Source organism: Colobus angolensis, unplaced genomic scaffold (assembly GCF_000951035.1).
Source record: "Colobus angolensis palliatus isolate OR3802 unplaced genomic scaffold, Cang.pa_1.0 Scaffold479, whole genome shotgun sequence".
Lineage (NCBI taxonomy): Eukaryota > Metazoa > Chordata > Mammalia > Primates > Cercopithecidae > Colobus > Colobus angolensis.
The window spans coordinates 919,577-932,291 of NW_012118254.1; the positions used below are offsets into that span (position 1 = coordinate 919,577).

General features: G+C 33.9%; 1 protein-coding gene across 5 annotated transcripts in view; it reads right to left on the minus strand.

Annotated features, from left to right (window-relative positions):
* Positions 1-12,715, minus strand: part of PHKA1 (phosphorylase kinase, alpha 1 (muscle)) — a 127,580-nt gene that overhangs the window by 49,054 nt on the left and 65,811 nt on the right. For all 5 annotated transcript variants that reach the window (XM_011958905.1, XM_011958904.1, XM_011958903.1 and 2 more), the window contains exons 15-16: positions 6,940-7,049; positions 5,817-5,961 (exon numbers count right to left, since the gene is read on the minus strand). In XM_011958905.1, the coding sequence (XP_011814295.1) occupies positions 5,817-5,961; positions 6,940-7,049 (255 nt within the window). The remainder of the gene's footprint in view (positions 1-5,816; positions 5,962-6,939; positions 7,050-12,715) is intronic.

A 12,715-nucleotide genomic window follows, 5' to 3' on the forward strand; every position in this document is an offset into this window, starting at 1 on the left:
TAAAATAAAAAATAAAAAAATAAAATAAATAAATAAATAAAAAACAAAATTAATGTTTACATGGTATATCTTTTTCCTTCCTTTTGTTTTCAGTCTACGTATATTGTTATTTTTGAACTGATGTATTTAGGCTATTTAAATTTAAAGTAATTATTGATATGTTAGGATTAAGTCTGCCATTTTATTGTTTTCTATTTGTACCTCTGTTCTCCATTTCTCTGTTTTCTTCTTCCTGCCTTCTTGTGGGTTACTTTTAAATTTTTTCGAATGCCATTTTGATTTACCTATACTGGGTTTGACTGTTATCTCCTTTCATAGGTTTTTTAATGGTTACTCTAGGCATTGTCTTATATATACAAACATGATACATATATCACTATTTACTAGTATCAACATTATACCAATTAAAGTGATGTATAGAATCTTATCTCCCATTAAGGTCCTTACTTTTGCCCATTTATAATATACTTGCCTTGAATATTTCTTCTACATACTTTAATAACTACATTAAGCGATGCTTGTCAAGCATAATTTAGAAAACTGAAGTGGAAGAAGTTTGAGACCAGCCTGGCAAACATGGCAAAAACCCGTCTCTACTAAAAAAATATAAAAAATTAGCTGGGCATGGTGGTGCACCCCTGTAATCCCAGCTACTGGGGAGGCTGAGGCAGGAGAATCACTTGAACCCAGAAGGTGGAGGTTGCAGTGAGCTGAGATCGCGCCATTGCACTCCTGGATGACAGAGAGAGACTCTGTATCAAAAGAAAGAAAAGTAAATAAAAGAAAGAAAAGAAGGAAAGAAGAAAAGAAGGAAAGAAGAAAGAAAGAAAGAAAGAAAGAAAGAAAGAAAGAAAGAAAGAAAGAAAGAAAGAAAGAAAGAAAGAAAGAAAGAGAGAAGAGAAAGAAAGGAGAGAAAGAGAGAAAGAAAGAGAAAGAAAGAAAGAGAAAGAGAAAGAAAAAAGAGAAAGAAGGAAAGAAAGAAAATTGAAGTGGAGAAAGTCTATTGTATTTAGTCATCTTTTCACTCCTTCTATTTTTATTTTTTCTTTTTGATGTTTCAAGATTCCATCTATTATTATTTCCTTTCTGTTTCAAGAACTTCCTTCAAACCATTCTTTCAGGGCAGATCTCCTGGAGACAAATTCACTTAGCTTTCCTTCATCGGAGAATGTCTTTTTTCCTTTTATTCTTGAAGTACACTGGACAGGGCAAAATTCTTGGTTTAAAAATCTTTTTTTTTTTCAGTACTTAAAAAATGTTGTGTCACTTCCCGTCTGGTCTCCATGGTTTCTGATGAGAATTTTGCTGTCATTCTGTTTGTTGCTTGTAGACATGGTATTGTTTCTTTTTGGCCACTTTCAAGATATTTCTTCTTTAATGTTCAAGAACTTTATTATTATGTGTTTTGACATGGATTTCTTCAGGTTTATCATGTTTGAGATTTTCTCATTTTTTTTTAAATTTGTAGGTTTATGTCTTTTACCAATTTTTCAGTCATTATTAGTTGGAATGCTTTTTCTGTTTTTCTCCCGTACTTTTTCTCCTCTTTCTGAAACTTTTATAACATGAATGTGAGATCTTTTTAACATGAATGTTAAAAATGTTAAATCTTTTGTTATTAGTCCTATAGGTCTTTGAGGCTCTGTTCATATTTTTTCTTTTTCTTTCTTTCTTTCTTTTTTTTTTTTTTTTACTGTGTTGTTCAGAATGGGTCATTTCTATAGTTCTGTCTTCAAGTTCACTCTGTTGTCTCCATTCTGCTACTGGGCCTATCTAGTGAGCTGTCCATCTCAGTTATTATATTTTTTCAGTCCTAAAACTTCCATTCAGTTCTTTATATCTTGACTTTGTTTGCTAAGACGTGCATTCTACTTTGTCTTTAGTTTCAAGTGTGATTGTAATTGTGTGTTTAAGTGTTTTTATGATAACTGCCTTAAAATCTTTGCATGATAACTCCAACATTTGTTGATATCTGTTGATCACTGACACCACACTGGCTGAAGGGGGAGGAGCTCCTCTACTTTTGGGCAAGGATGAAAGTTTCAGCTCCCCACTAGCCCTTCTCTGATACTACTCCTAAAAGGGAGAGGGATGCCTCTTCAGAGCTGTGCAAGCGCGGAAGAGTCCCCACTCAGTCTCTGCTCACAGGGGCATAAGTGGGGCCAAGTAAAATAGGGTCTAAAAGTTTTCTGTCTCTCTAGGTTGCTCCTTTCCTGTTCCTTCAGCTAGACAAAGCAGATTTTTCTTGGGTCTTTTAAAAAATCTGTGTTTCCATTTTTTTTTTTTCCTTTTTGCATTTCTGAGATGTCAGCTTCTCTAGCTTCCAGTCCAGGACATATAAGGCCCAGGATATTTACTGCTCTGCTGTTCTTCAGGTCCTAAAGTCCCTAGCTGATCTGCCTTCTTTCCAACTTTCAGAGTTTTCTTATGTTTGTTTTATATAAAACGTCAAGGATTTTTAGCTGCACTTAGCAGGAGGAATAGGGAGAAGTGAGTCTATGCCATCTTGTCCCAAAACCAAAAGTCATTTTTTAAAAGTAAAAGTATGTAAGGATATCATATTTTCTAAATATGACTTTGACCAAATCTCATAGATTATAAGTAGTGGTATCATTTTTCATTTCTAAGAAGCATGTAATTTCAAATTTGACTTTCTCTTTAATCTAATAATTATTTGGGAAAAATTTAATTCCTTTATAGTTAGATTCTTTTTTAACTATTCTGTGTTAATTAGTTTTATGTCACATATCTGGCAATATTGTTTGTATGATTTCTACTTTTTAAACATAAACATTCTTTGTGTGTTCTGCCTTTTTGGATACATGGTTATATATACACCCATAAACACAAAACCAAGTTTGTTACTCCTCTACGTCTTTAATTATTTTGTTTAATTGATCTGTGACATTCTGATAGAAGTATGTTGTTGTTTTCCATCATGAATATATAATAGTTTTGTCATATTGTCCCTAAATTTTCCTAAATACTTGCTTTATACATTTAATTCACATTATTCAGTACATAAAAGTTTATACATGTTATATCATGTTGGTATACTATTTATCAATATAAAATATCCTACTTATCCCACTTACTGATTTTTGCCTTGAATTTTATTTGCTATTTTTCATATCAATACTGCTACCGCTGTTTTCTTGTCAGCATTTACATGATATATCTTTACATATTCTTTTCTTCCATCTTTCTGCATGATTCTATTTTAGAGATATCTATTGTAAATAGCATCCACCTGGATGCCATTTATGTATTATTTTTGCTCTTTTATGTATTACAGGAATCTTTGTCTTTAACATGAGAATTTAACTAATCCACATTTCAATTTGATCACTCATGTTTGTTCTCTTTTCACCAGCACAAAATTTTCACTGGTAAAAACACACTGCTGTTGGTAATGTGGGCTTCAGGAACTGAGAGATCTGGTTTGAGGCCCGGCTCTATCACTTATTAGCTTTGTGACTTTGGATAATGAGTACCTACCTGAGTAAGAGTGTTATAGAGATTTCAAAATAATTTATTGAAAGCACTTAGCTCAGTGCCTGGCACAGAGAAAGTATTCAGTAAATATTACAGTTATTATTGCTATTGTTACTGTTGTTTTTGTTATGTGACCACATATCAAGTACCAAAAATGCTTGATTTAGGCCTAGATCTTTAGTTTTATTCTGCTTCCCAAGCTGTGGCTATGTATCTCATCCTAACTCTCAGGTATTTCAATTCTGAAATCTCTTTGTCACTACAAACTCATGTCTCTTTGTAACTGGCTTCTTCGTATAAAATGTCCCTGATTCTATCAATGCAGCAACATTTACCTAGTGCTATGATCTGAATGTACCCTTAAATTCATTTGTTGAAACTTAATCACCAATGTGATAGCATTGAGAAGTAGGCCCTCTAGGGTGATTAAGTCATGAGTGTGGAGGCATCATGGATGGGATCAGGACCCTTATAAAAGGGCTTAAGAGAGTGGGTTTGCTTCTTTTCTGTCCCTTCTACAATGTAAGAACACATGTGTGTCTGCTGCAGAGGATGAAGCAGCAAGGCACCATCTTAGAAGGAGAGATTTCAGGTCCTTCCCAGACACTAAACCTGCCAGTACCTTGATTTTGGACCTCCTAGCTCCCAGAATAGTACAAAATAAAATTCTATTGTTTATAAATTACCCAGTTTTTGGTATTTTGTTATAGCTATCTTAATTCATCCCTTGTATCTAGTTAGCCAATACCCGACTTGGGTGTTGCTTAAAATCACTCATATCTTTCTTTTCCATTCTACTTTTATTACCTCCAATCCAGTGTACCTTCTCTTCACCTCATGTGTGGAGACATCAGTCTCTCCTAACTACAATGTGTACTGTCACCAATAGTCCCCAAACATCATTTTTATCATATCACTCCTTGCTCAATACCTTTTGATAGTTTCAGACTTCTGAGAAAAATCTATATTAAATATCTTTGCTTATTTTCAAGGTCTTCATTATCGAACCCTACCTTACTTTTCCCATTTTGCTTATAATTATACTCCAACACACAAACTCCACTCTATTCAGGTGGGTCACTTCATTCTCCTCTCACAGGTCAAGTTCATTCTTGCCTCTAGGCCTCACTCATGGTATTTTCCTCCTCACTTACAGTACCTTTCCTTCTTCCCTCCTGTCATCTGAATACTATCCATTCCAAAAAACCTGGTTAAGTCCTACCTCAGTTGAGAAATTTTCTTTGTCAACTGGATCTCCTTCTCTGTAAAATACTGATCTAATGGTTTAGTAATTCTTTATATATTATCTTAAAATTGTTTCTATCATTCTTGCATATTAGCTTTTTGTCTCCAATTAGACCTTATACTTTCTGAAGACAATGCTGCAAATATAGTAGTTTTTAAATGGGTACTTGTGTTAATTGTCTTAAGTAATGAAGAAAGACAAAGAGAAGAAAGACTACCCTACTTCCTCAAATCCTGTGATATTGAAGCACTTTTGAGATGTGACCAAAATCCCTAACAGTCTGTCTGGATTTTGAATGATTTATAATAAGGAATTTTTCTTTAATGAAAAGGAATTCTATGTACTTTGGCAGTACAAACAGGCCTTTGGAAGCAACAGGAGAAACACAGAAAGGAAGCAGTCGTTTCAGTATTGGCTCTAGTCCTCCAGGAACTGAGAGAATAATAAAGCCTTTCACCCAGTTTCAAGTAAGCAATGTCAGGAAATCCAGTCAAAAAAAAAGAGGAAACATAAACCAAAAGCCTTTTGGATTTTTCCCCTACTAGATTTTACAGCTTCAGTTAGACAGGCTTTGGAAGAAGCAGCCTGGGAAATTATCTATAAAATGTTGATGTACCACTGGAGTAAGAAATATGCAGATACAGTATTATTGTCTTTAAAAATAATTGTATGAATAAAGTTTCTGAAAATTGACCTAGAAACTAATTAGCTAAAGTAACCACCAACCAAGTTTTAGGTTATCCTCTGCTACATTTTTTGAATTATAGCTCTCAAACTATCTGAAAACTATTCAATTATAGCTCTGAAATTATTGTGTATTGATTTATGTATTACATATAGTCTGTCTTCACCTTCCAAAGCATAAGCTCCATGAGAACAGAAATTCTCATCTGCCTTATTCACTCCATGTGTCCCCAGTGCTTAGAAAAGTGCTTGGCATAAAATAGGAGCCAATAAATACCGCTGAAAGAATAAATTATAAGAAGTAACTCTCTAGAAACACCAAGATGTTGAAGGGCTAAATCTATGACTTATTTCCAAAATACATTCATTCCTTGCCTCATGCAGCCCTTACCAAGCATGCTGTGTGAGACGGGGAAGGTGATGGTGGGCTGGCCTGTCATCCGCCAGCGGCTACAGAGGTAGGAGAGGTCTGTTCTAAGCATTTCCACCATCATCTTGTTGTCCAGAGCCAGGTAGAACTGTTGCTGGTCTATAAACTGAGACAAATAAAAATAATAGCTCAGAATAATTTACTCTCACAATTATCAAGTAATATTTTAAACTACTCACATATTCAGAAGAGTATCCAAGGTGTCACAGGGCAATGATACCCCCAAATTTAATGTCTAATACATTCCAAGGTATCTGGTGGTTAACTGGCACATATAATAATTTCTGACATTTTTACGGTATGCTACAGTTTTCAAAGTATTTTCAAGTATATAATTTTATTTAATCCTATAACCCCCCAGTGAGGGTTTTTCTTCTTTTAATAGATGAAAAATAAGGCTAAGAGATGATATGTAGATTAGCAAAATCATATGGCTAGCAAATGGCAAAGTCAGAAATAGAATCTATGGTCCATTACTCTTTTGTCTATTCCTACCTCAGCTGCACTATTTCAAATGTAAGATGACAAATGGGGAGTTTAAGCTTTCTTTCCAGAAAATAGTTTCTCCTCCCCATAAACACATATAATCAGGTTTGTTATTATCATGTAGCTAGTAAACATCAGGCTAACAATGTGTTTAGTAACAGCTAAAAGAGTACTGACATTTTTGTTTAGAAGAGGATACTGAAGATTTCTATGAATGTAAAAAGGGCCCTTCCTCAAAACAAAGAAAAGATAATTCAGTAGCTGAATAAAAAAGGTTGTATTTTGTTTATAAAGGACACATACAGTTTTATTTTTAACTTTTAAAAGTAAGGATTACTTTTGTAAGTACTCTAGCATTTGTAACATCCTTAGTTTCTGCAATACCCAGGGGTACTTTTGGCAGTTACAATCACTTAGCGAAATTCTGTGCTGGAAGCTCAATTCAGTTCAACTCTATAAATATTCACTGAGTAAGTTATGTGCAAGGCCTGGTGGAACTCTTTGACACTTATCCCAACTCCAGTAAATGCTTTACTTCTCCAATGTTTTTCTTTTATTTCCATTCATCTCAATGCACATTCAAGCTTATTTCACCCACCTGTGGAGTGAAAGTAAAGATAGTTTTCCGAATGTCATAGAGTTTTGAAGTTCCAAGCACTCCCATGTGTCTGTAGGGTCGTCCACTGAGTTTCATTCTATTGTTGCATCCTGATACAGAATTGAGAAATGGTAAAGATATTTTTAGAGCACAAATCAAGTCAGCAAACATTTTTACATATATATATACACACACACATATACATATACATACACAATGTATGTGTATACATATAGACACACACACACATCCACTGTATTTCCTTGAATTTAAGTTACCTTCTTTTTATAGTTTAGCATTCTGAAATTGGAATCCATCCTATAATTGATGTCTATGTTAAACGTAGCTGAATTTCTTTTCGTCTTCCAAAAGGGAGTTATAAAATCAGTACCTCTTATGATGAGAAAATAGTTTATTCACACACATATTTTTCTTTTATATCACAGGATAACACTGTTTATATTGTTCTAAAACTTTTTCCCCCAAAACACATATTAAATATGCTTTCATGTCAGTACTGACAGGACTACTACTTTTTTATTTTTTGACTAGAATGCATTTTTCTTGGGAATTTAATTTTTTTCATTTGCTTTACCTAAGTGTTATACTTATCAAATATGTCAGTTTTAGTGTTGCTTTACTCTTAGGGGGCTAGCACCAGATAATTGTCAAAGCCTTGATCATATTCCAGGGTTCACTCTGTAAAGCACACATTTTACCTGAGATTGATGTCACAACCATGTTTTTCCACTATTCCTTCCTTTTTGTTTCTATTTAATACTGTAAAATATATGCAACATAAAATTTACCATTTACTATTTTAACAACCTTAAGTTCAGTGGCATTAAGTACATTTACATCATCGTGCAAACATCACCACCAACTATCTCCAGAACTCTTTCATCTTCCCAAACTGAAACTCTATTCATTGAACAGTAACTTTTCATGTCCCCTGCTTCCCAGCCTCTGGCAACCACCGTTCTACTTTGTATCTCTATGAATATGGTATCTCATATAAATGGAATAATACAATATTTTTCGTTTTGTAACTAACTTACTTCATTTAGCATAGTCTTCGAGGTTCATCTATGTGTAGCATATGTCAGAATTTCCTTCCTTTTAAAGGCTTAATAATATTCCATTTTGGGTATACATTTTGTGTATACATTGCATACTGTTTATAGATGGACATTTGGGTTGTTTCCACTTTTTGGCTATTGTGGGCAATGCCGCACATTGATGTAGAAAATGTCTGTTCAAATGAGATCACTTGGACACAGGAAGGGGATCATCACACACCGGGTCCTATCTTGGGGAGGGGGGATAGCATTAGGAGATACACCTAATGTAAATGACAAGCTAATGGGTGCAGCACACCAACATGGCACATGTATACATATGTAACAAACCTGCACGTTGTGCACATGTACCCTAGAACTTAAAGTATATATATAAAAAAAAAGAAACAGAAAATGTCTGTTCAAGTTCCTATTTTCACTTCTTTTGGATATATACTCAGAAGCATAATTGCTGGATCATATAGTAATTCTATGTTTAATTTGTTTGAGGGACAGCCATACTGTTTTCCATAGGGGCTGACCCATTTTACATTCCCATCCACAGTACACAAGAGTCTTCATGTCTCCACATCCTCATCTTGGCTATTCAGGGTCCCTTGAGATTCCATGTAAATTTTAGAACAAATTTTTCTATTTTTCAAAAATCATCATTTGGGCTCTTGATAGGACTTGCATAGAATCTGTTGATAGCTTTGGGTTGTACAGGCATCTTAACAATATCATGTCTTCTAACCCACAAAGACAGCATGTCTTTCCATTTATTTGTATCTTCTCTATTTCTTTTAGCAATGTTTTTCCATTTTCAGTGTACAAGTCTTTCACCTCCTTGGTTAAGCCTATTCTGAAGTATTTTATTCTTTTTGACGCTATTATAAATAGAACTGCTTTCTTAAATTCCTTGTCAAATCATTCATTTTTAGTGTATAAAAATGCAACTGACTTTTGTGTGCTGATTCTGTATCCTATAAGTTTGCTGAATTTGTTTATTAGTTCTCACAGGTTTTTTTTTTTTTTTTTTTTTTTTTTTAATAAAACCATGTCATCTGTGAATGGAGATCATTTTAATTTTTCTTTGTGAATTTGGATGTCTTGTATTTCTTTTTCTTGTCTAACTGCTCTGGCTAGAACTTCCAGTGCTGGCTGACCGTGATGGTGTGTGCCTGTTGTCCCAGAGACTAAGGTGGGAGGATCCCTTGAGCACAAGAGTTTGTGACCAGCCTGGGCAATACAGTGAGACCTTGTCTCAAAAAAAAAAATGCAATGTTGAATAGAAGTCTGTGTGTCTGTTTTGATTATTTTTTCTTTTGTCTTTTATTAATTTTATTAATTTACCAATTAATAACAAGTCATGGTTTTCTAAGTCATGTCTTGTTATATTTTTTCAATGCTGAATACAGTGTATAAAGAATTGTAGAGGCTCTGGATGATATTATTTCCCTCCAGAGAAGATTCAGTTTATTTTAGCAGGCAGATACAGCATAAGCAAATCTTCTTAGCCCAATCAGGAATTGAGAAGACTGTTTTAGGATTTGTGTTTGAGGCTTTCTAAAAACTTGTCTATTTATGGCTTTTCCTTTCTCCTAAGGTATAATCCACTCTTTAGGGGTTTCTATTGAAAGCACAAGGTGTTTATCACAGTCCCTTCCATATAGGAAGGTCCTGAAATGCAATTTTTGTCTCCGTAGAACAGTGAGACTTTCTGCTTAGTTTCTTGGCCCCTTACTTCATGCAAGCAAAACTTAAGAATCAGCACATGCCTCAAAGGTAAGCTGCACAGAGAATAGTGAGTTTATTCTTTGAGTGTCTCTTCTGTCTAAGGTTTTAGTTTCTCAAGTTCTGGCTGTTGTAATTACTCTCTGAAGCCTTCACTCACCTTCATTTTTAAAATCTAGCCATTCCAGTTATTCTTAGTATGACAGCCCAATACAAGCTATTTCATCACAGCTGGAAGCTGAAAGTCTACCTTTTCTTTTTAGCTATGATACAATATACATAATTCTACCATTCTTGTTTAAACACATTACAGTGCTTCTAATTGTTGTTTTGCCACCACAAGCTATAACGTAGTGAACATCCTTGAATATATATCCTTGTGTACTTGTACGAGTGTTATATAGGATAGATTCTAGGCTGGTTGCAGTGGCTCACGCCTGTAATCCCAGCACTTTGGGAGGGAGGTCAAGGTGGGCGGATCACGAGGTCAGGAGTTCGAGACCAGCCTGGCTAACATGGTGAAATCCTGTCTCTACTAAAAATACAAAAGTTAGCCAGGCATGGTGGCGGGCACCTGTAATCCCAGCTACTTGGAAGGCTGAGGCAGGAGAATCACTTGAACTTGGGAGGCGGATGTTGCAGTGAGCCGAGATCACTCCACTGCACTCCAGCCTGGGCAACAAGAGCAAGACTCCATCTCGGGTGGAGAAAAAGAAAAAGAAAAAGAAAAAGAAAAAGAAAAGGGTAGATTCCTAGAACTAAGGTTGTTGGTCAAAGACATGTGCATTACATTTTTTTATAGGTAATGCCTACCTGCCTCTAATTTACACTACCAAGATGCTGAGAGTGTCCACATCTCCACATATTCATCAGCACTGGATATTGGCACTCAACTTTTGTAAAACTGATGGGCAAAAAATTATATAGCACTATTCTTTTATCTTACATTTTCACAATCATTGGTGAGGTTGAAACTATGATAACTTAAAAAATGTAGTACTAGGAAAGAAGAAACAGTGATCAGCAGCACCAGAAAGTAAGATTAAAAGTATCCACACACATGTGAGTGAGTATATGCATGTACAGTAGATGATAAAGATGGAATTTCAAAACAACGTATATATGAACTATTCAATCAATAGTGCTGGAACAACTGGTTATTTGGCAAAAAGTCAGGTTTTTACCTCATAGGACAAACTAAAATTAATATTACAGCCTAAGACGTAAATGTAAAATTGTAACCATAAATAACAAAGAAAATGCAGTGAAAATGTATTTGACCTAGGGATGGGTCTATCTTTCTAAGTTTAACAGCAAGGAAAGAATCCAAAAAAGGAGAAAATTTTATTACATAAAATATAAAACTTCTCTACATGAAAAGCAGCACAAAATTACAGGGCAAATAATAAAATAGCAAAATATTGCAGTAACATGTGGAAGGTGGAAGAGAAAGTGTCAGTATCCCTAATATATTTAAAAATACCTCACGGAAATGGGTAAAGAATCAACAAGTACCAGCAGAAAAATGGCAAAAGAATCTAAGTAGACGATTTGCAAAATTAACAGAAAAAGGCTATTTATGAAAATAACTTTTGAAGAAATTACGTTAATACAGCTATCAAATTGGATTGTAGGTGGCTACTTACCAAAACATAAGAGTTTATCATATATTGTTATGTTTCAAGAAAAACAGAATGCAAAATCCATTCTTAATGACATCATTTTTCTAAAAATATGTTTGTACTTATTTTATTTAAAATGATTGGAAACAAATATGCCAAAATAAAAGGTGGCTTCCTCTGAGTGGTGGAATTACAGGTGATTGTTATCTTTTTCCTTTGTGCTTGTCTCTGTTTTCCAGTTCCCTGCAGTCAATGCGTACATACCAATTTGTAATCAGATAACTTATAACTTATGAAATTTGGAGAGAACCAGAATAGCATACCTATTCAGATAGAACTAGGAGATAAAGTCATAATTCTTGAAGGACTGAAAAATATATCTGATAAAATGGATGTATCTAATATTTAAAGATTTGCACAAAGGCAAGAAAATAATTATCTAAAAGAAAGTAAGACTAGGAAATATATATAAATCTCACTGATAAAAGCTTACCATAAAATACAAATAACTGATAAATATATACAGAAATGTGCAGACCCTATTAGATAAGCAAGCAATTGTAGACACACAGTTTCAAAAAAAAGAGGTAAAGCAAAAATAGAAAAATAGAAAAATGTGCAGGTCACTGGGAATTAAAGATAGAAAATTAAAATAATTTATACATATTAAAACCTACTTATCTAACAAAAATAAATAAAACTCCAATGTTAGTGGGATAATAAAAAAGAAAGGCATATTTTATATCTTAGTTATGTCACTACAAATTAGTTCGTCTTTGTAAATAATAATCTGGTAACATGTAACAAGAGCTAAAAACCTGTTCACAATCTTATCCAGAATCCCTTTACTGAGAATATACAATTAAGAAAACAGTGGTCTATACAAAGGCATTTATAGAAAGATAAAAATTCTCGAAACAATTCAGCTACTAATAAGGGAACAATTACTTTAATTTGATGAAATACTATATAGCTATTTCGGTATGTGGAAATGCATCATGAGAGAGTAAGTGAAAACAAACAGAACACAAGTGAATATAGGCATGTTAAAGATAACTATTAAAATGTATCTATATGCACTAAGAGATTAGAAAAGAATTAGCATTATGTAAAGATTTGAACTTAATATTTAAATTCTTACTTTTACAAAGTTGATTAATCTCATAATTTAAAAAAATAAAAAAGATGTTTTAGAACTGACTATGAAATACTGAGGATTTGAGGTGAGAGAACTCCGTTTAGTTAACATACATAAACAAATACACCCAGTAAAGAAATATTCCTTTTCCTTCATGGGAGTTATGGTTGTCATTTGATGTATCCTTAGGGCAATTTAGTTATTGTGAAACTGTTGCAATAATA